This window comes from Coccomyxa subellipsoidea, assembly GCF_000258705.1.
Source record: "Coccomyxa subellipsoidea C-169, whole genome shotgun sequence".
Lineage (NCBI taxonomy): Eukaryota > Viridiplantae > Chlorophyta > Trebouxiophyceae > Coccomyxaceae > Coccomyxa > Coccomyxa subellipsoidea.
Window position 1 is genome coordinate 2,576,440 of NW_005178039.1, and position 21,208 is coordinate 2,597,647.

Below are 21,208 nucleotides of genomic sequence, written 5' to 3' on the forward strand. Positions count from 1 at the left end.
GCTGCATGCAGGCCCCATGCTGGCCCCCTGGCCAGGCTGGCGAGGCCGCATGTACCCAGATGACCCATAGCTGGATGGTGTGCGGCGATTGCCTTGCAAAGCATTGCCGTGTTCCTGTGACTGCTTGCTTGTAATTTGAAGGCAGATTTCGATGCAAAATCAGGGAATTGCTACTGCAGCATGCGAAACCAGCGGGACTCGGTCAGGCTGCGGCAACCTGAGTGGGACTCCGGAGTCCCCATCATGGGTATCATCCTGGAGCGGCATGACCCCTGCAAGTCCTCAGCAGGCTGGTGCAATACTGATCTGACATCAGCAATAATACTGGCTTCAATGGCAATGAACAATAAAGCTGTGCAGCCATCCGCCAGCATGGCGTGGGATCGAAACTATATTATTTCAGGACATTACAATTGTGCTTCCATCATTGCTGCAGCTAGCAAAAGCTCTTCAGGCGTGTTGGTACAACCTAGACCAGTTGAATACTCTCAGACTGAGTCGCATTTCCTTCAGAATCGCAACTTCTGGAAGAACCACCTGTTCTTTCCGGTCTTGAACTTGTCTTCCAAGATCTTGTTCACCTCCTGCAATGCAGTGCGCACTTTGTCAATACAAGTCTCCAAGCAGCAGTAACTGTCAAGTCAATCACAGTGCATTAAACTGGCCAATCAAAGGCAGTTCAATGACACTCCTGTGCAAGGTGGCAGCAGGCCTCACCACGCGGGTCTCCTTCCTCTTGGTGCTGTTGTCAACAACATCGGCTGTGACAAGTGACTTCAGGTCCACATCCAATGTGTACCGAGTGGGCATGATGTGCTGGTAGTTCACCACCTTCATGAAGCTCTGCAAGGCAAAAGGTGATATTTGGATTCTAAGACGGGAAGCAAGAAGAATTCAAGGATAAGATACTTAAACAGTTCAAGAACAGCCACTCGTTTTAGTATGATGCAAGCAAGTGTGCCCAATATCCTCCGTACCTTGAGCTTAGACCGCTTCTCCTGCTTCTTCAAGGAAGACCGCTTGATGACCTGCGGACCAACCAGCATCCCATAAACGCCTGACCAAGGGTACAGCCACCCATATCCCTGAATACCTTGTACAGGCCTAAAATTGCATATGCAAGGGTTGCATTGCAGAGGCTGGGGAGCACGCGTAAAACTTCCTGAAACAGCTGACACCGACTGCCCATTTATGCAGAGCGGGAGGCAGCCCTCGCCAGCCACGCACCTTGCGAGGCTCCTTTGCAAGACCAGCAACGATGGCATGGCCGTATGGCCTTCCAGATGTGCCATCATCGTTGTTTTTCACGATCACTGCCTTCTTCCCAGCATACCTCCCAGTAAGCAGGATCACCACTTTCCCGGGCTGCATCACGCCACAAAAAACATTTGTTAGTGTGCAACATAAAATGCTAATATGTCAGTCCTCTGATCCATTACCCTTGTGCAACACAATGCAGTATTGCCAACCCAAGACTGTTGCCAATAGCCTCGACTTTGCTTTCCTAGCAGCATTTGTGCAGCTCTGGATTGCGGAACTTTTGCTTAAAATGTTTAGTGGTTTTCGATATACAGACACGGATCTACAACTGTGCTTCTTGAAGCAGATTTTCTTAGCAGGATTTCTCCGCTTCAAGCCCCTGGAGCACAAACAGCACTGCCTCGCTCTCTTACCTTCAGGAACTTCACCATGATGTTCCTGATTGCGCCTGACACCGGGTGAAAGAATTCTTGTGCTTGATGGCCAGGACGCCGCCTCCAGCTCAACCCTTCGCAGTAAATAGGGAACGCCAGATGATGCCTGACCCTTCAATGAGCCAAATCAAGCCACCGTTTGGCAAACGAATGAATTAGAATTTGATCAGAAGGGTTTGGAGAAATGATCCCGCTTGTACTCTCCCTTGCGGCTGTGTGATACATATCATCCGTGCTGGTCCCTTTTTGATGCCTGATCGACATCGATGTTTCTATGGATTTCAGTTTATGTTCACGAACGCATGCCACAAACAGTCTCTTATATCAGTTATTCATTAGAGCCTGTCTGACTGGCAGCAGTCGGTGAGTCTGAGATGAGTCTTGGATACGCTGAGAAGCTCTCGTTCAGAGAAGATTTAGGTGACGTTCACCCTCAGTACGTCTTATTTTGCTAAAGTCGATGGCAAAGCCCACACTTACATCGATCAAATCTCACAGATGAATTGATTTTCATCACACTGCATCACCTCAAAAACAGGTGGACAGTTGGGCGCCCCAGAATTGCTTGACGACCATGATGCATTGCAGAAGAGCATAGAGGCCCTTTCTGAACTGGTAAGTATGATCATTGAAGGCAATTTGCCTCTGGAAATCCTGATTGTTATTGCTTTGCCAAAGTGACAAAGGGGTTGATCAACGGTCTCTGCAGGTGCGTGAGAGTGACAATATCATAGTTTTCACTGGAGCTGGCATCTCCACGGCGTGCGGAATACCAGACTTCAGGTCAGACAGGGGCTATGTTCTTCTTATCACTGTGCGCATTATGTGCTCCGATACCTGTGTTACTAGCTTCTGTGCGTCTTCAGGGGTCCTCAGGGCGTGTGGACCCTGCAGCGTGCAGGCAAACCCCTACCAAAACCAAAAAGCAGTTTCACTGTTGCGCGTCCGTCTTTGACACACATGGTGCGCCTGCTTGCTGTGCGCCTTGCATTCATCTGCAAAGCGCTCTTTCTGAATTTCACGAGTGCTTTGTGCCTGTCAGGCTATCGTTGGGCTGATGCAAAGGGGGAAAGTGCGCTATGTGGTCAGCCAGAATGTGGACGGGCTGCACTTGCGATCTGGGGTACCCCGGTCTAAGATAGCCGAACTGCATGGAAACTGCTTCGCTGAGCGGTGCCCTCGATGCAAAAAGGAGTACATCCGTGACTTTGAGATTGAGACGGTAAGTCTGTTTCCGGGACCCAGCATTGCAGATGCAGGGGGCTTGCTCTGCGTAGCCAGGTATCTCTAGCCACAGGGACCTGAATCCAGAGATTCTCTTGCCATGACAGGTCGGATTCAGGCAAACAGGGAGGACATGCAGCGTTGAGGGCTGCAAGGGCAAGCTAAAAGATCACATCCTTGATTGGGAGGATGCTTTGCCAGAGGACGAACTGACAGCATCAGAGGACGCTGTCAGCGCAGCTGACCTTGCCATCTGCCTGGGGACCAGTCTGCAGATCACACCTGCTTGCAATCTTCCCCTGCGGACTCCCAAAGCAGGTGCTGCAAAACTGCAGATGTATTAGTGACTGAGTGGTTTTGGAAGTGCGGCATAGATCGGTCGGTTTGTTTGAAAGAGAGTTTCCAATGGTGCTTTCAGGGGGCAAATTGGTGATCATCAACCTCCAGGCAACGCCAAAGGACAAGAAAGCATCCCTGGTCATACATGGTAGAGCAGACGAGGTCATGCGCAGGGTGATGGCCAATTTAGCTTTCCCCATCCCTTCCTATGTCAGGGAAGACTCTGTCACCATTGGTCATGTGCAAGAGCAGCCCATGGGCAGCGGCAAGGGCCACCCCTTCAACGTGCGGATCAGCAGTGTCCACGGCGAGAATTGTGCAATGCCCCTCGTGCAGACGATCGACATATCATTCCCGGTAAGCCTTTCCAACAAGCACCTCAACAGCATGACTTCAATTCTGAAAATTTCATCATGGCACTGTAGTGGTCACTTGATGCTGCAAACCGCAACACAGACTTTCGACAACGAAGCAGACAATTACAGCTTCTGCCAGACTGATCTGGAGTTATAGGAGGGAAGCGCGGTGCGCAGGACCATCCCAGCTTGCGGCCTGCCACATTGCGCTCAGCGCCGTTTCAGCTCAGGCGCACAGTCGCGCAGCCAGGATCTTACCCTGTCAGCATCCAGCTGCACCTGGTAGAGGGCCTTGACGAGCCCACTGTGACCCTGCAGTACGTTGCACACATACTGTCCCAGGAGAGCTTCAACGACCAGCTTGTCATTGACACCACCAGCACCCAGCGCAAGCGCAAAAGGCAGGCAGTGGGGCACAGCATCACTGCCAGCTTTGTGACTCAGGAAGTGGACTTTCACAGCAGCAGCAGCAGCGCAGACGAGACACATGAGAACGGGGCTTGAAGGGGCTAAATAAAAAAGAGAAGGAAAATCAGAAGGACAAGCACGTCAGAGTTCAAATGGAACAGTGCCTGCACTTTCTGGAATAATCCCAGAACTCGAGTTTGGAACACTATTACATGCCACAGCAGTAATTGAGTTTACATGAGCATTATTGCGGTTGACGCCATAGCGAGCAACAGAGCCCTTGGATCATTTGCAGAAGTAGCGTTTCAGACACATGGTGCTGTGGCACCCCCACAAGACAATGATCCTGACTTTAGCATGCTGACCGCTTGCTGCGCTTCAGCACACTGGCATCCTGCTGAGCACATCGTAGCTTCCATCCCTTACGCGCTCTGATCGCCATCCGCCATTTGATCCAAGAGATGCTGCCTTGCCTTTGGCGGCACTGCCGAGCATCTACTCCGACTCCTTGCTTGTTGGCAGATTGTGCTTCTTTGCGTATCTCTGCAGAATGGAAAGGCATCATCAGATGTCAGAAAACACATGCAGTCCTTCCTCTCTCCAGTATCTGACCAACCTTAACGTCATAGGGTTGCATGATAGGCTTCAGTGCAGGTCCTTGGCAAAGAGTTGACAAATATGTACCTGATTCCTGAGGAACTTGGGGTCCATCTGCGCCAAGCAAACAGAACATCAGGAAAATGGACAGTAGGTCATAATGATTAGAAGCAAAGATCTCAGCAGGGTGTCTTCAACAACATCCTTTTCCAGGAAATTGGAACAATCAGTGGAGACTAGCTCTCACAATTCAGCACGATCCTGACGCAGCCACAACTATTCATGAGCTATCACGCTAGCAATTGATCAACTATAGCTGTAGGAAACGCACCCCCTTGCGAGATGAGTATCTGGCCTTCCTAGGCTTCTTGATGCCGTTCTTGTGAGCCTTGTATGTCTGGTTGTGCGCTGTGTGATTCTTCGACTTGGCCATGATGCCGTCGATGCGTCAAAGTTGCCAGATCTCAGACAACGACCACAACAATGTCTGCAGAGTCATAGGCAGTGCTGTTGGCGGCTTCGTATCAGGTTTCACCCTTTCTTCAAAGGGTGAAAAATATCTTACATCATCAGGAACACCGTCGTACCACTGCTTGGAAGCATGCATAATTGCCTTCGTCCTACAGTTTAGATGGAAATGCAGTTGATGGAGTAAGATCAAATCGTGTATTCAATCATGTTATAAGTACAATACAATCGTACTATTATTTTGGATGCAAAGGACCCAAAAGATTGCCTGACATGGCTGAGAGGGTGCTGTCAGTGTGTGCAGTGTTGCCGAGAAGATAATGCTGAGAATGGTAGCATTGCGTTAAGCATCTGCATTTTACAAGCAACAGCTGTCGCCACACCTATTTGTGCACCATGGTGAAGAGAGGAGCTGACACTCTCGTGGCAAGTGTGGGTGATCAACCGTCTACAGATGCAAATCAGCGGCAAGAGCACATCGTAGAAATAATTCCATTGGGAGCTGGTCAGGAAGTGGGCCGTTCATGCGTCATCCTGAAGTATATGTGAGTCATCCTTGAACCTCTGATCTGGTGCAGATCCTGGCTACTGGAGCGCATCACCTGCTTTTTTATAATCTAGTGGTGATCATTTTGTAATCTCTTTCACCTTTAACATCATCCTGCGCTCCTCTTGCAGGGGAAAGACGGTCATGTTCGACTGTGGCGTCCATCCTGGCTTTTCTGGAGAGCAGTCGCTGCCCTACTTTGATTCCATTGATTTGGACAGTGTAGACCTGATGCTCGTCACACATTTCCACCTTGATCACTGCGCGGCTGTGCCGTATGTTGTCGGCAAGACGGTCTTCAAGGTGAGTGGTCTGATCTACATGCAGACACAAGTTCATGTAGATGATTGTATCTGCGTGATGCTGATTTGAACACAGTGCTTCTCATTTGGCAGGGGCGCATTTTCATGACACATCCAACAAAGGCAATTTTCGGGATGCTGCTCAAAGACTCAGTCAAAGTGAGCCGGGGCGCCACGGATGCGGGGCTCTACTCTGAGAAGGATGTGGAGGCGGCCTTGGAACGCACAGAGCTCCTGGACTTTCACCAGACCATTGATGTCGATGGCATCAAGGTAGGAGAGGCTTGCAGAGTGCCTGAAAGCGCTGACAGAATCGCTTGAAAGACAGGATCAAATCTGCTGCAAACGGAAGCCAGGTAATGGCTTACCCTTTGGCAATGCTGGGAGGACAGGTCACAGCGTGGAGGGCTGGCCATGTGCTGGGTGCAGCCATGTTCATGGTGGAGATTGCCGGCATGAGGGCGCTGTACACTGGGGACTATTCACGCCTGGCTGACAGGCACATGTCTGCTGCTGATCTGCCTTCTCCACCGCCCCACATAGGTGGGCAAGCCCTTGTATTACTCTGTTGTAGAGTTTTCTGCACATCCTTCCGATTGCCCTATTTTCAGCTCACCCAGAGCATGCAAATAGCACTAAAGGCCGTTTGACACTCATTCACGTTTCAAAGGCACCAAGAAATCTGCAGGCACCAGATGTTGTTCCTGCGGTGCAGTGATTGTGGAGGCGACCTACGGCGTCTCGCGGCACCTGCCCCGTGAAGGCCGTGAGCAGCGCTTTGTCAACATGATCCGGGCAGTGGTGCAGCGTGGCGGCCGATGCCTGCTCCCTGTTGTGGCCCTGGGCCGCGCACAGGTCCAATACTTTCGAGCTCTTGCACGAATCTTGTAAGATGCGTTTGTGATTGCTCTAGCCTTTTGAGCATGTCGCATTTTCTGGGGCAGTTTAGCATTGCCTGTCTCTTTTGATTGGTCGCTCCAGCATAAAGTCTGTTCTTGATGGGGATCAGGAGTTGATGCTCATTCTGGAGGACTACTGGGACAGGAATGCAGATCTGCGTGGAGTGCCCATCTATCAGGCATCCGGCCTGGCGCGCCGAGCGCTGGGCATCTTCCAGACATACATTGCCATGATGAACGATGACATCAAGGCCGCGTTTGGCCAGGTGTGCACCACCTTCCTCCCCCACCATGCCCCACCCAAACTCATACGGCAGAAGTCTCACTAGTCCTGCTTCTCTAGGTTTTTGTGAGTCAGGACATGCATGTCATGCACCACACATGAGAAACAGTGTACAAGAAAATGCTCTTGAGGTGATGTGCGGTTGCTGTGCCGCAGAGCGCGAATCCGTTCAACTTCAAATACATCACGGAGCTGAAGACCCAGGGCGGCCTGGATGATGTGGGTCCCTGCGTGGTGCTGGCCACGCCGTCCATGCTGCAGAGCGGCCTTTCCCGGGAGCTATTTGATGCGTGGTGCGAGGACAAGCGCAACGGCGTCATCATTGCGGACTTCGCTGTCCAGGGTACTCTTGCGCGTGATATCCTGGCCTCCCCCAGTCATGTCCTCACCAAAGCCGGCGCCAAGGTGGGCCGCTTCCAAAACAGTATCTGCCAAATCTCTCGGTCCTTGAGCCTCTCTCTGTCAGAGCTCTTCTGTCTGTGCGTACTATCCCCACATGTATATTTATTGACTATATCAGCAGGCAGCCGTGGTACTGTCGCTGTCTGATGGCTGGATGCGCTAAGATGTTATAAAGGCGGTGAATGGGATGGCTGCAGGTGCCGCTGCGAATGAGCGTTGAGCACATCTCCTTCTCCGCGCACGCAGACTTTGACCAGACGTCGCAGTTTGTGGAGCTGCTGGACCCGCCGCATGTCATACTGGTGCATGGGGAGGCCGTGGAGATGGGGCGCTTGCGCAAGGCCCTGGAGCAGCAGGCCGTCGCCCTGGGGCAGCGGCGCCTGCTGTACACGCCCAAAGTCTGCCAGCCTGTCCACATCAGGCACCGCCCTCAGCTCAAAGCCAAGGTGCGACACTAGAACCAGATATTGCTGCCTGTCAGGCATGCTGTCTTCATGTTGGGTTGTACACTTGTGCTCAAGACTCGTAGCATGTGATGATGGGCATGGATATGGATATGGGTTTGAATGTCGATGCTGTGCATGCAGGTTGTCGGGAGCTTGGCGGACAAGAATGCCCAGCCGGGGAAGCCGCTGGCTGGGTTGCTGGTGCAGCAGGGGCAGAACTGCATGCTGATGGCGCCGCAGGACCTGCCCACCTTCACCAAGCTGCACCCCGGCCGCATCATCCAGCGCCAGGTCCTGCACCTCAACCAGCCCTGGCCCGAGGTGCGCTGCCGCTGCCACCTCCTTACACTATTCCCATCATGCTGATTAGCGCCGGTCACCTTCTCAATACAAGCTCAAGAGCATACAACAACCTCATGGGCAACATCTGCACAGGGACCATCTGACAGCGTGTCCTAACTGGAGTGCTGAGAGCCCTGTCAGAATTAGCTTGATGGCGCGATCTCATGTGCGTGCTACACTGTTCCAGAAGGTTCTCCTGAAGGCAGTGTGTGGGGTTGTGCAGCTGCGGCTGGCACTGGAGGTGCTGATCGATGGAGTGCAGGGCGCGGGTGACCTGGGGTCTGTCAGCAGTGGCGATGCCTCGGGGGAGTCGCTGCGCGTCGCAAACACCGTCACCCTCACGCACCGGCCCCCAGACTCGGTGGTCATGGAGTGGCAGGGCGACCCTGTCGGGGACGCCATCGCAGACACGGTCATTGCAGTCATCCTGCAGGTGAGCCCTGGACTGTCACAGGGAGTGCAACATGTGTCTTTCTAGTAGTCTATCAAAGAAGTCAAAGCATGGGGTGTCATCTAGACGGGGAAATGCACGAGCTTCTGTAGTTGTTGAGGTGGAGTTATGGTTGCCAGAGTGGTTGCCTTGGTTTGTGAGTCATGCCCAAGTTGGTATTAAGTTGTTTCGGTTGGTGCTGCAGTCTGGAAGTGAGCCGCCAGCCGTGAGCAGTGCGGAGGTGAAGCGCCGCAAGTGCCTCCATATGGGGGACTTGGAGGGCGCGGCAGCCGCTGAAGTGGCCCTGCTGGTGGCTGTGCTGGATGCCCAGTTCGGCAAGGCGCATATTGATGCAGACCAGGGCCTCATCACAATCCAGGTGAGAAAGCATCGACTGCTGCAACAGCTTTAACATACTTGATGGAGCTCAGCACAACGGTGTACTGCTAGTTTCAGGGCGCAATCATTGATGGGCATTCTGGCTGTGCAGGTGGACGACAGGCATGTGGCCGTGGAATGCAAGACCGGCAAAGTGGAGTGCGCAGATTTTGCCCTCAAAGCCCGTGTTGAAGTGGCTATCAGCCGCCTCATGGAAGCGCTGGCGCCAGCTTCCCTTCAAGAGTAGCATTGGTAGGGCGGCAGGTTGTGAGAAATTTCAAACTCAACAAGATGAACCTATAGTGGCAAGCATCGCTTGTGTCACTGGAAATTTTGGAACTTGACAGCCAATCAATGGCATGACTCTTCTTCCTGCTGCGCATGGTATGCAGCTGAGTGATTGCTGAACAGCATGAACGAGAATGTAGCTGTCAATCAGATCATCTCAGTAGACTGGTCAGATTTCATGATGTGCTGTTCTGCCATCAGATCAAGCTGTACGCGTGTGATTGCTGTTCTATTGACTGGGCCTATGATTGCTGTGCCGTGTATGGTGGGCACCAAGCATGCTGCAAGGTCATTATAGAGGACTCTTCATCTTACATGTGGAGGATTACTTCTAATTCTTCAATTTGGACGATTAAGATGTGTTGTACATTATCCCATGAAGTTCCACACCACCAGAAAGAGCAGGCAGCCACACAGGACAAAGTCTGCATAGGCACGCTCTGGCAAGAGGCCCTTGAACTCATCACTGCTGGGATCCACTTGCATCCGAAGGCTCACTGCACAGCATTCCCCATGCATGTCAGGAAGCTTGTCAGTGCAAATATGCAGCAGAAGCAGGACGTTCAATCAATGACCACAGCTGAGCTCCACGCAAGACTATTACTTGGAGATCTGTCACCTGTCAACACGAAAAATCCAATGCTGCAGAAGAACCCCGACAGGAAGGAGTTGAAGGGGAAGGTGCCCACGCAGAGCATGTACACGAACTGCAGGCAACAGTCAGAATCGCTGTCAATAACAGAATCTTGAAGAACATACCAACATCCACGTGATCAAATGGATTGCGCCCGCACTCAAGTGCACTCACCTGTACTGCAGCAGTGAGCAGGGCATACACCATGAAGGCATCGATCACCTGTGGCGTGAGCACACTTTTCAGGCTTCAAGAGCTGCCGGTATTTCACAACCGAGATCATACATCGCAAGGGTGCTCTGCAGACATCTTACGACTCTCTGATGACTGTGATTCTGTGACCAAAGAGTCCAAGCAGCTTACCTTTATCCGCAGTGGAGTCTTCCTATATTCTGCATTAAAACTCTTAATGATAACATTTGCATTGGCTCTAAAGTCCTGCATGCTCCTCTGCAAAGAAATCATGGGGTGGTGGTGCTGAGCGATGTGATGGTGATGATGAGAACAAACGTGCTGTTTACAGCAAGATCCAACGTGTGATACAAGTGATAAAGAATTTATACTCAAACTGGACGACAATGTAAACAAGAGGGACTAGTGGAACTCTTGAGATCGATGAACGTTCGACAGGCGCGATCATGGGTAGGAACGCCATGAACCTGCCCAGCCTCGCAGACCTCCTAAAATTTCCTTTTCCCATCACATGTAATTTGTTATCTTACAATTGACGTTACATCTGACTTACAATCAGGGCAGCTACTCTGCTGCACGTCAGCAAGTTCCTAGTGGAACTGAAGGCCTAGCCATATATCTTTGGAACTGAGTGTTTGCAATACATGCAATGAGCTGATCCTGTCAATTAGATGTCCATTTGATTATGAAAAACGTGAAAATTTCAGCATTGATCAGAGAATTTGCCATCATACTTATCTAGGCCTTCTACTAATGGCATACATCATTCACCAGAAGGTCTGGGCCTTCCTTGCTGGGGTAGGATTAGCGGGAGCTGCATATGTGTCCACCAGGGTGAGCTTTATCGATTCATCTCAGTCCAAGCTGAAATTTGTCAATTCTGTGGTCACTCGTTGGGCACTAAGGGATCTGATTTTGACTTAATGCAGACATTGATCTGGCAAAGAGCAGCAACAGTGGCAGATTCTTGGCCTGGTTCACCTCCTCCACCAGAGCCACTGCCGGTATTCTTCCATTGTGCTATTTCTTGGCGGCACTCCAGTGGCTTTCCTTGACCTGTCACAGATACCCATAAAGCAGTGGTCTTGAGTCTGCATCTGAATGCAGGATGCGCAACCTCTCATAAGCCCAGAGACCAAGGCGTATGCTGCCAGACAATGGAACCAGGTGAGATTCCAAGATACAACTGCAGTGAACTGATGCACATGACTGACCAAAGCACCCGGCAGAAAGTTTCGCTTTTGCTGTAGGGCATGCCTCCAAATTGCCAGATGGCATCACAATTTGTGAAACTCTGCCAAGCAGGGAGTGGACAGCGTCTTCAGACCACCCATCAAGTACCTAAGCGAGCGGGGTTTGTGACACAAGAACATCTGAAGGCGCCAGGACTGTTGGAGCAGTTGGTCAGTCGATTTGTGCCTCGTCAAGACTTTGTGACAGAGCTGTGCGTCATTCGTCAGTGTTGGCTAAGACCTTTACAGCACCGGGATTGCCAGGATAGCAGCGCTTTGAGAGGGGTACAAGCGGATGCTCAATGCAACACTCCCGAATTTCTAACGCAAAAGCGGATCCTAGCCTGCCAACTGTGCAGCCTCCGCAGCACTTTGAATACATTGGCAGTGCTCCAAACAATTCGTATATGTTTTGTCCCTGGTTTCTAAATCTAGGTTACTGAGAGGATGTGCCAAAAACTGACAAGTAAGTACCAGTCCCAATTTTTTCATCGTGATGTTGTGGAGTCTTTAGTAAGTATGATGGGCTCCACATCCAGGAGTTCCTCATGATGTCCCTAAAGCCGCCTTTGTTTTCAGAGCTGAGGCAGATCAATTTAGATCTGGCTTGTCTGTGGATCAAATATGGCCCCTCTAAGTGGAGCTCTAAAACAGCCCTTCTGTAAGGAGACCACAGCAACACAAGCCGGCCAGACAGGCCCCCAACATTGCCAGGGGCCCCATTGGTTTGCTGGGCTGCTGCTGCGAAGGATACATATGCTGCTGAGGTGCTTGTGCTGAGTAACCTCCCTGTCCCTGCATGGCATTTGGCTCACCTTATGGTGATACACTTGGCTAAGGCGATAGACCAAATGCTGCATGTGCAAGTATGAGGAGCCATCGCTCAATAGCATGCACAAAGCAACCTCAGGAGCTCGCATGCTACCAACTGTTCACAAGAAGCACGTACCATGGCAGGGTTGCCGCTATAGGGAGGTGGATAGCTGACGGGACCGCCCTGCTGAAGCTGCGGGTAGCCACCAAATTGATTGGGCTGCTGCCATGGCCCGCCCCCATGCTGTCCAACATAGCAAAATTCAAATCAGCAAGCTCTGCGCAAAGTGATTGAAAACACCATAGATTAGTGCCACCAACCCAGAGTTAGAAGTCAAGTGAAGTTCATGCACAGCAGTGCATGGGCGCACCGCATGCTGTGGGTATGCAATTGGCTGAGAGATGCCCATTGGCGGGGCAGGGTATGCCAGCTGTGGCCTGTAGTCTGGGTTGGAGTAGGAGCTGGGTGAGTAGTGCTCTGCGCACAGCAGAACAGCTGTTTTAACTCTCTTGCAAAGACTGATCCTGGACATTTAAAGAACCTTTGCATTCCTTTTTGTCATGATCAGCATGCATGGCACATCTGGAAACCCAGCAGTAATGGGCATGCAAGCGATGTGCACCTGGTGCGCCTGGCTTGGAGAACACAATGTCGCGCCCGATGAATTTCCGGTCGCCGAAGCTGGCGTTCATGCTGGAGTAGTACAGCCTCGCTTGCTGGCCGCACTCCTGATCGCCGCCGGCGCCAATGATTGTAGGGTACCATGTCTTCCTGTCGGGCTCCTGCAGGCGTGACAGCAACATTCAGTAGTGTCCAGGCCAACAGCAAACAAAATTCCAAAGCTGGTCCACTGTTGACCATGATTTCAACAGTTTTCAGATACACCCAGATCTGATAGGTATGCCTCACCACAACAATTCGGACAGCGGGTGCCCAGTGCAGCAGGTCGGTGGAAGAGGAGAGCATGACATCAAAGGGCTCCCAGGAGTGCCAGGTCAGCAGCCAGCGCTGCAGGTAGCTGTTCCACGTCACGCTGGGATTCCCTCCCCACACCCCCAACTCCTTCACCTCCCCCTCCCTCCCTCCCAGCCCCGGCTGACTGAAAGACTCTGCAGCACAGGGAGAAGAGTGGGCACGATTTTACAGTGTCCTCAGTCGTGTCCACGGCAGGCATGATGAAATAGCTTGTTATGCTTGAAGTGCTACTCCATAATCTAGCCAGCTTTCCTTGCATGCATGTGATATTTAGCAGCAGCATAGTGGGGCCACATTGCATTACAATGTTTAGACATGTCAAACTCTGGCATTTGGGCGCTCACCCTCCCACCATTTGAACCAAGAGCCAGGGCGCCCCAGAGGATCGCTGGAGGTGGCAATGCGCACCCCACACATGCTGTCGATGTCCCCTCCGCTGTAGAATAGGAAGTACTGCTGGTCCTTCTGCTCAAACCACAGCCCAACATGCAGGTCTATCAGTGCTTCTCACTGCCTAGAAGTCAGAGTTGAGATTCTTTTCTTGGTCGCAATGGTGGTGGTGGGCCTGTGGATTATTGCTGCACCAGGTCAGGCGCAGCAAACAGTTGACAAACAAGCATGCACCACACGTGCACAGCTGACGGCACCTTGATCACTGAAAAGTCGCCACTGCCACCCCATGATGGCTTGTCCGGGCGCTTCACTGCACTTGTGATGATCAGCTCTGGTTTTGTCCAGGTGCGGCCGTTATCATATGAGTGGCAGACCGCTATAGACTTCCAAGCGCAGCCCCCTGTCTCACAGCACTCCTGCGCAATTAAAAGCATAGAGTCACAGGGGTTGGCATTCATGATCCTGGATCTCAGTGTGCGAAGGAATTCTAAGTGTGTACCTTGTAATGGTCCTCGCCATGCACAAAGCCCACTAAGCAGCCTTGACTGTAAAACGCTCCCATCAACCATGTCCCTGCGAGAGTCTCCACTTTCTTCAACTTTGTGAAACTACGGGCATACATGCATGCATCCAAGGCCAGCAAGTTTACTAGCAAACACAACACTTACCACCGCAGTGCCAGCATGGCTTCTCACAGCGCAGATCAAGGAAGGGTTGTTGGTTTTCTCGAGTTGTGTGGTCCTCTGGATAAGGTGTCGGTCCCATTGTGTAATAATTCTGATTAGAGCCCCAGACCATTCGATACCTGAAACACCACAGCACAATACCTCATTCTGGGAATGAATTGCCCAGGACTAACCAATCACTTTTCATGTCTGACCTGTTCAATTTGCGAAGATCATGTGATGGATCCCCTCGACAGTTGCTTTGGCTCTGATTTGTGTTTTCAAGTAGTGTCTAGGTGAGGAAGTGCTGCATTGGTAGACTTGCATGCTCCAATACAGATCTTAGCCGTGCTTCTGCCATGACTTCGCACGGAGGAGTAGAATCGTACCGGCCTGTCTGTTCAGGATGAGGTCCAACAGTTATGTGAGCATCCGGAAAGCAAGCATAAACGGGATTCTCTGTGTGATCGGGAACAACTGTAGGCTCTCCCAATTTGTAAGTGAAACCAAGAGATTCTGCCATAATAAATATCTAAAATGTATCCGTGCCAATCAGCGAAGCTAATTTGAGAGGTCGTAGATGCGGGTTGACTGCCTCAACTGCGGTCAGATTAAATGTGCTAGGTGTTCACGGATCGGCTCTCGTTCTTTGATCGTCGAATATTGCCTTTGAATCTAATGTCCCAAAACCCGCGTACTGCACGTTTGACATGCAATTTCCACGTCTTCCAGGGTTATTGAAAGTCGTTCACATTCCTAGCTAGCTCACAAGTTAGTTCGAACTGACACCTAAACTGGCAAACAGTGCAGTGGCTTCTGCAACACAAGTAGCATGCTCAATGTTCCATTCGTCTGTTTCAGCTTATCATTTCTATGAGTTCTTTTGCTTGGCAGCTGCTCGAGTGACCGGCCTCTTCAATATGCTGGTCTTCGCGCCATTCTGCTTCTTGTGCTTCTTCTTTTGCTGCTTGTCATGCTGGATGTCCGTTTGGTCTCCTCCCTCAGTCCCATTGCTCTGTGTGCCCTGCGCATCATCCACATCTGCTGAAGCAGCAGCTGCTTCTTCCCCCTGGCTGACCATCTGCATACTCTTCCTCCTTTTCTTTCTGCCCTGTGCTGCCTCCCTCCCTGGGGTGCCGGGTGTTGTGCTGGCCCCAGCGGCGCTGTCCTGCCTCCTGTCCCTGCTGTCCGCCTCGTCTGCAAGGTTGGCGGCATCAACCACCGCCCTGGGACTCCTCTGGGCCATCTGCGCCCGCTCGATAGACCGGATGTCGATCTCCTCCAGATCTATGTCATCCTCATCGTCCCCAACTGGCCGCTCCAACCCGGTGGCCGCTGTCAGGTCACTCTCGCTGCTGTGCGGATCCGAGTCCTCTTCATCGACTGCCATGGGCTGTGCTGCTGCGGCAGGAGCCGGCGCACCCAGCGCTGGCTGCGGCTGCGCGGCGGGTTCCTGGGCGGAGGCGGCCTCCTGGGGGGCGACCACACGCATGGCGCCGAGCGTGTAGTCCAGCAGGGCCACCGAGCGCCGCAGCCGGTCTATGCGCGCCATGTGGCGCTGCGTGTATGCCGACAGCCCGTCCAGCAAGGCCGCCACGCCAGGAATGTCCAGCAGCACCTGCAGCATGCCTTGACACCTCAGTGACGATACATTACAGACAGGGCACCTCGCACATCTGACCGCCTGTTGTTGTGCGACGATCACTTCATAAAATGTGTTGAAGCGGAACAGTGTTACAAAGTGTGGGGAGTGTACCTCGGGCGCATGCTGCGAGAGGATGGCCTGCAGGGTAGCTTGGGCGGCGTGGCAGTGCCGGGAGTTGGTGTTCCACTCGCGGATGAACTCCAGGCACTGCTTGATCTGGTCCTTTTCAAGGCCGTCGACCAGAGCATTCAGGATACCCTCGGCTGCCTCCTGCCCCTGCGCACAAGCCGCCTCCACCACCGAGCGCAGCTGACCGGCGTGCCCCAGCTCGAACGCCATCGCCGCCGCAGCTTGGTAGTCATTGTCCTGCACCAAAAAGAGATCCTTGGCAAGCCAGACCCAACCTGTCAGAAAATTAAAGCAGCAATTCATTGATGGACATCAGCAGCTATGGCAGCACTGATTGTAGAGACCCACCTTGAGGGCGTTGGACAACTCCTGGGCCTTGACAGCGTTCTGTGTCCTGCTCGCTACAACTGCAGCCTCGTCCTCTGCCGTGCAGTCACGCCAGATGTTCACGCGCGCGTCTGCGCCTCCGGTGGCCAGCACAGCATCGTTCTCCCCTGCCACAGCCAGCGCCCACACCTTGCCCTCATGCTCGTCAAAGGTGGCCGTGCACTCCGACGTTCGCACACCCCACAGCTTCACCAGACCGTCCGCTCCTGCTGACACCACCTGCGCAGCACAGAGCCGCTCAGTCTCAACAAGGGAATGGGAATACAATATACACAAGGACCCGGAAACTAATCTGAGCAGGTGTCACAGAGTAATGCTTCAGAGTGATACAATAATCCCTGCAAAGAGAGAGAACTCTATGGCAATAGGATACTGCGTGTTTTTGCCTTCAGAAAAAGCGCAAGAGGATTTCTGAGCACCTGTGTGCCGGCTGAGATGAAGGATGCGCGCAGGACGGAGGCTCCATGGCCCTCGAAGGTGCGCAGGCAGCTGCCGTCGGTGAGCGCCCAAAGGCGGATGGTGGCGTCGCCGCTGCCGGTCAGCACGCACTGGTCCACCGGAGAGAATTGCACGCTCCATACTCCCCTCCGGTGCCCCTTCAACGTCAGCATCTGCACCAGATCTGGCAACCGCCACACCTGCGCCAAACCAATAGCCTCTTGACATATGTCTTCCGCCGCACACCGGTGCACGGCAAGGCGGAGGCAGGAGGATCCCTTATTGAACTTCAAGCCAGGGGAGGTCCAGAGGCCTGCTAAAAGCATGAGAGGCACAAGGCGAGGGTTATGGCTGACCTTGGCAGTGCGATCCTGTGATGCAGTGCAGATGAGGGCATCGTTGGGTGACACTGCCAGCGCATTGATGTCCTTGTCATGCGCCGCTACAGCGGCTGTAGCTCGCAGGCGCGGCACTTCGGCGCCCTCTGCACTGCTGCCGTCCAATAGCTTCGACACATCCCAGACCTGCCGGGAGACCACCCAGCACTAGATCACCTCACGTTTATCCCAGGTCATGACCATGCTCACACAGTTTGCCTTCTTCTCGTGTACATCAAGGCGGGCATTGTGTCCACCTTCAAGAGCTTGTCTGCTCCACCGGTCACTAGGAAGCTGAAAGCCCGTCTGGAGAAGGCCAGTGCACTGACTGCCCCTACATGGCCCTGTCCGACTGCAATGCATTCGCCCGCCTCGTCCCACACCCGAACACTGTTGTCCTTGGCGCCAGATGCCAGCAGGGTCTTAGACTCTGCATGCATGAGAGATCCTCAATTTCGAAATGCAGCTCTTCAGACACTACAAAGGAATTGAGGCATTGGGACAAGAGCACAAATCTACATGCATCACATGGGCAGAAGGGAGCCTTACCTTTTGTTTGGATGGCGTCCAGGACCAGCACAGTGTCGGTGTGCCCGCTGAGCGTTGCAGAGCAGGACATCGTGGTGAGGTCAAACATGCGTATGGTGGGCGAGTTGGTAGCCAGCACCAGCTGTGTGGGGGCAGCTGGGGGCCCAATGAGTCGCAGGTCTGTGACCTCATCCAGGTTGCCTATCAATTGCCTGCCCAACTTCACCACATGCTTCTCGGCTTCCTCCTGCACACACCCAAACACAGTGTCATGCAGCACCCGGTGAGCAGGACAAAGTGCAACAAGGCATGCAGCCGCCTTCTGTGAAGAACACTAAATTGCCACTAGCGCACCTCGGGGCTGAAGAACAGCAACCGGCAGTCCCCAGTGGTAATCATGAGCCCCTCCGCATTGGGCAACACGTGAACCTCCCTGATTTCCTCTCCTGCTGCCGCCATCTCACCTTGACCAGTGGCAATGCCATGCCTGCCATGCAGCACATCGATCAGTAGAATCTATCTTAGAAGACGCCGTTATGGGATTTGCAAGCAGAGTGACAAGGCATTTCAAGCTCTATCGAGTTTTGGATGGCCTCTCCACTCACCGTTGCTCATAGATGCAGTCACCAGTGTCAGCTCGCCAAAGCTTCAAGATCCCTTTCTCACCGCCAGTTGCAAACACCAATGCCTTGCTCTTCTTTCCAGATGGCCCTAGAGCACTTTGCACCAGTGCCTTGAAAGCCGAGTCGTCCGGGACTATTGCGGCTCCTGTGATGGGCTCCAAGAAGCCCGTCAGCCAGAGCATAAACAAAACTTCCCAAAATGAAGAGGGAGTCATGCTTCACTCAGCTTACCTTCCACTGCCTCAAAGATTGGCACCGTGGCAAGCTTTTTGTGTGACCGCAGGTCCCACAAGATGGCCACCTTGTCCCTGCCGGCAGTGAGCAGAGTCCAGCCATCCGGGCTCAGGCTCAAGGAAGTCACTGCACTGAAGTGATCCTGCAACAAGTAGTCAGGTAAGTCCACGCAGACAACAATGAGGAGCATAAGAGCTCACTTGACGCATTCACTATGTAAGATGCGTAGTTGGACCCACCTTGAGGGTGGCAACGCAGGACTTGGTGATGAGATCCCACACCCGCACTTCTGCATCGTCCCCTGCCGTGATGATCATGAGTTCTTTGGGGTGAAAGATCACCTCAAGGACAAGCCCCCTGCAAGAACATCAAGGAAAGGTGCTTGTATTACACAACTCATTCCCTGTGGACTTAGCATTTTTAGCAGAAAATGCTTCAATGTGCGACTTCAGGCGCCAGTGTCAGTGGGCAGAGTGCACCACCAACGGCAAGCCACCCCAGACGAGACTGCTGTCGGCGACTAATAGCGCTGAGCTATGCCATGGTATACAGCATGCCAGTGACTCTAAGATAACCGCCTTGTCAGTGAATCTTCTCAAGCATGGTCACCAATTCCTGCATAAAGTGGATGTAAGGAAGCAAATTGTCCCAGATGGGCACCTGTGGCCATGGAAGGCGTGCGTGCAGTAGAACCCATCTGTGTCCCACACGCGGCAGCTCCTGTCTGCACTGGCAGAGGCGAGCAGGCCGCCGGAGGGGTCCACTGCAAGGGCTAGCACAGGGCCTTTGTGGCCTTTCCAGGAGCGCAGAACTGCATTGTTGCTGGTGTCCCAGCAACGCTGCTGCAGGCTGCGGGATGCGCCGTACAGCCGGTTGCCTGAGTGGCTAAATGCAAGAGCAGTCACAGGCTCTGAGTCTCCCGCCAACGTTGACGTAACACTGCCTGAAATTGGGTCCACGAGCTGCACCACACAGCTTGTTTTGATCCAAAATACAGGTGTGCTCACAGGTGACACCCTTGATGCCTGCGACTTTAATAGGCTTTTGCACCCGCCTCTTGACAACTATATATTGCTGTACGGCGGTAAGTAAAATTTCCTCTGCACAGTGATGCCGCCACGCCCTCACCTTGACCTCATCGTTGCAGCTGCAGGCTAGGAGGCCTTTGCTGGATATGCACGATGCTCCCCCCGTGTAGAATACCTCTAGTTTTGACGAAGGTCTGTAGGTACTTTTCAACTTGAGGCCACGGTTCGACATTTAGCATCGACTCGTATTGCAATGCCTAGTACACTTTGAAGTACTTTGCCAATGACTGCCTTTTGATCCCACTTAGATCTCTACATTCGGCACAACTAATTTCGGCAACCAGAATCTTCTTTACGATCGCATACACAACTGGGCTTCTGGAGGAGACCCAGACTCAAGGCGGCAAGCCATCAGATGATGAGTAACTTTAGTAGCTCCTGAGTCAGCAAAGCTGCAAATGCAGGTTGCGAGCTTGAGTGTTCTGTTCGTCCTCTACAGAGCATCATTTGTGCAGTCAATAAACATCAAAAGCTGGTATTGTATGATGACGGATTTGAACACCGGCGTTGACCTGACGAAGATATGCGATCTCTGACCATCGTCTGAGGCATGGCCCAAGCCATTAAGGTCATTTTTCCTGATCAGGGTGAAACAGCAACAATATTAATTCCATTTCAGGGTGGTAACGCAAGGAGTATCACGAACGCGGTGAGGTCCAGTCGCTCCAAAGGCAGGCAGTACCTACAGCTCTGCATTCCCTTTGCTTCGCTTTCTGCTGATTCAAGGATATGCTGGAGGTCTGAGGCAATTTTCCTGGATTTTCATCAGGTCTGTGAGTCCAAGGGGTGGCCCGCGACACAGAGGCTTCGCCTGATCGCAGCAGGCAGGGAACTCTATGATGACGATGTGATTTCAGCAGTTGAGACGCCAGTCATCCACTGCATCGTGTTGAGCAACTCCTCTCAGCACAGCAGCCAAGGCCAATCCCGTCAGCGAAATGTTGTGCCATGCTCAGACTGGGTGAGCGGCTCAGCAAACTGAGCTGTACTGGACCAGTAGAGCATGAATAAACCAGCTGTATGTGCGATGTGCCGCACCTGTGCTCCAAGATTCTCACCATGAGCATTGCCTTGCAGCTGGACGCCTTGAATCCCGCAACGGCGCTTGTGGGCTTCTTGTGCGCTTTGCTGGTCCTCTCGTGGATTGCGCTTCTCTTTTATGGTGAGCATTGAGACCCGTGTTGATCGTCCTTTACTTACATTGGGCTCTCTTTCTTAAAGCAGAAAGGCAGGCAAATTTCCTGCTGACCAATATTACTAATCCCGTGCAGGTGATCTTTTTGATGGGCCCACGTTGATACTGCTGAGCACAATGACTGCCGCTTTTATTGCACCGTACCTGCTGCCGTACGTTCCCTTGCCGGCATCCTTGCGCGCTCCCTGCAATCCAACAGCAGCTACATTCCCACCAGGCTACACGTGCGTCACCTGACAAACCCTTGAGGACATGA

At 52.6% G+C, this 21,208-nt stretch overlaps 7 protein-coding genes across 7 annotated transcripts; 3 read left to right on the plus strand and 4 right to left on the minus strand.

Moving 5' to 3' along the window:
* Nucleotides 1–390: 390 nt before the first annotated feature.
* On the minus strand, nucleotides 391–1,717 carry COCSUDRAFT_22725 (ribosomal protein L27 component of cytosolic 80S ribosome and 60S large subunit). Its single transcript, XM_005649999.1, has 5 exons — nucleotides 1,674–1,717; nucleotides 1,228–1,365; nucleotides 978–1,028; nucleotides 718–843; nucleotides 391–584 (listed from the first exon to the last, which is right to left on the minus strand). The coding sequence occupies exons 1-5, from the start codon at nucleotides 1,689–1,691 to the stop codon at nucleotides 510–512; spliced, it is 408 nt and encodes a 135-aa protein (XP_005650056.1). The 5' UTR covers nucleotides 1,692–1,717; the 3' UTR covers nucleotides 391–509.
* Nucleotides 1,718–2,068: 351 nt separating this feature from the next.
* On the plus strand, nucleotides 2,069–4,117 carry COCSUDRAFT_13968 (SIR2-family protein HDAC1; the record flags this gene model as incomplete). The annotated part of the gene is made up of 8 exons (XM_005650000.1): nucleotides 2,069–2,114; nucleotides 2,233–2,309; nucleotides 2,404–2,477; nucleotides 2,561–2,657; nucleotides 2,737–2,916; nucleotides 3,026–3,236; nucleotides 3,337–3,614; nucleotides 3,791–4,117. 8 exons carry the CDS (start codon nucleotides 2,069–2,071, stop codon nucleotides 4,115–4,117), a joined length of 1,290 nt encoding a protein of 429 aa, XP_005650057.1.
* Nucleotides 4,118–4,206: 89 nt separating this feature from the next.
* Nucleotides 4,207–5,088, minus strand: COCSUDRAFT_52899 (hypothetical protein). Its single transcript, XM_005650001.1, has 3 exons — nucleotides 4,950–5,088; nucleotides 4,706–4,732; nucleotides 4,207–4,564 (listed from the first exon to the last, which is right to left on the minus strand). Exons 1-3 carry the CDS (start codon nucleotides 5,049–5,051, stop codon nucleotides 4,517–4,519), a joined length of 177 nt encoding a protein of 58 aa, XP_005650058.1. The 5' UTR covers nucleotides 5,052–5,088; the 3' UTR covers nucleotides 4,207–4,516.
* A 394-nt stretch (nucleotides 5,089–5,482) lies between these two features.
* COCSUDRAFT_35846 (Metallo-hydrolase/oxidoreductase) lies at nucleotides 5,483–9,362 on the plus strand (the record flags this gene model as incomplete). The annotated part of the gene is made up of 13 exons (XM_005650002.1): nucleotides 5,483–5,516; nucleotides 5,571–5,631; nucleotides 5,765–5,936; nucleotides 6,029–6,208; nucleotides 6,328–6,478; nucleotides 6,651–6,790; nucleotides 6,945–7,100; nucleotides 7,274–7,522; nucleotides 7,717–7,965; nucleotides 8,107–8,286; nucleotides 8,531–8,740; nucleotides 8,943–9,116; nucleotides 9,228–9,362. The coding sequence occupies 13 exons, from the start codon at nucleotides 5,483–5,485 to the stop codon at nucleotides 9,360–9,362; spliced, it is 2,091 nt and encodes a 696-aa protein (XP_005650059.1).
* A 335-nt stretch (nucleotides 9,363–9,697) lies between these two features.
* Nucleotides 9,698–10,619, plus strand: COCSUDRAFT_32672 (hypothetical protein). The gene is made up of 4 exons (XM_005650003.1): nucleotides 9,698–9,900; nucleotides 10,023–10,110; nucleotides 10,212–10,259; nucleotides 10,401–10,619. Exons 1-4 carry the CDS (start codon nucleotides 9,761–9,763, stop codon nucleotides 10,575–10,577), a joined length of 453 nt encoding a protein of 150 aa, XP_005650060.1. The 5' UTR covers nucleotides 9,698–9,760; the 3' UTR covers nucleotides 10,578–10,619.
* COCSUDRAFT_83639 (hypothetical protein) lies at nucleotides 9,773–10,481 on the minus strand (the record flags this gene model as incomplete). The annotated part of the gene is made up of 4 exons (XM_005650119.1): nucleotides 9,773–9,900; nucleotides 10,023–10,110; nucleotides 10,212–10,259; nucleotides 10,401–10,481. The coding sequence occupies 4 exons, from the start codon at nucleotides 10,479–10,481 to the stop codon at nucleotides 9,773–9,775; spliced, it is 345 nt and encodes a 114-aa protein (XP_005650176.1).
* A 5,139-nt stretch (nucleotides 10,620–15,758) lies between the features above and the next one.
* COCSUDRAFT_13852 (WD40 repeat-like protein) lies at nucleotides 15,759–19,929 on the minus strand (the record flags this gene model as incomplete). The annotated part of the gene is made up of 13 exons (XM_005650004.1): nucleotides 15,759–15,926; nucleotides 16,065–16,319; nucleotides 16,431–16,688; nucleotides 16,889–17,107; nucleotides 17,264–17,431; nucleotides 17,542–17,714; nucleotides 17,834–18,059; nucleotides 18,167–18,299; nucleotides 18,418–18,580; nucleotides 18,667–18,811; nucleotides 18,909–19,026; nucleotides 19,330–19,631; nucleotides 19,798–19,929. Coding segments are annotated over 13 exons (2,460 nt in total), but the record flags the coding sequence as incomplete, so codon positions are not given.
* Nucleotides 19,930–21,208: the final 1,279 nt, after the last annotated feature.

Coding starts and splice junctions, on each gene's coding strand:
- COCSUDRAFT_32672 (XM_005650003.1), top strand. CDS start 9,761: ATGTGTTGTACATTATCCCATGAAGTTCCACACCACCAGAAAGAGCAG. Junction 9,901..10,022: donor CACTTGCATCCGAAGGCTCA/CTGCACAGCATT, acceptor GAGATCTGTCAC/CTGTCAACACGAAAAATCCA. Junction 10,111..10,211: donor ACGCAGAGCATGTACACGAA/CTGCAGGCAACA, acceptor AAGTGCACTCAC/CTGTACTGCAGCAGTGAGCA.
- COCSUDRAFT_52899 (XM_005650001.1), bottom strand. CDS start 5,051: ATGGCCAAGTCGAAGAATCACACAGCGCACAACCAGACATACAAGGCT. Junction 4,733..4,949: donor GATACTCATCTCGCAAGGGG/GTGCGTTTCCTA, acceptor TGCTTGGCGCAG/ATGGACCCCAAGTTCCTCAG. Junction 4,565..4,705: donor CCAAGTTCCTCAGGAATCAG/GTACATATTTGT, acceptor TCCATTCTGCAG/AGATACGCAAAGAAGCACAA.
- COCSUDRAFT_22725 (XM_005649999.1), bottom strand. Junction 844..977: donor AGAAGCGGTCTAAGCTCAAG/GTACGGAGGATA, acceptor TTTGCCTTGCAG/AGCTTCATGAAGGTGGTGAA. Junction 585..717: donor AGAGGAAGGAGACCCGCGTG/GTGAGGCCTGCT, acceptor ACTGCATTGCAG/GAGGTGAACAAGATCTTGGA.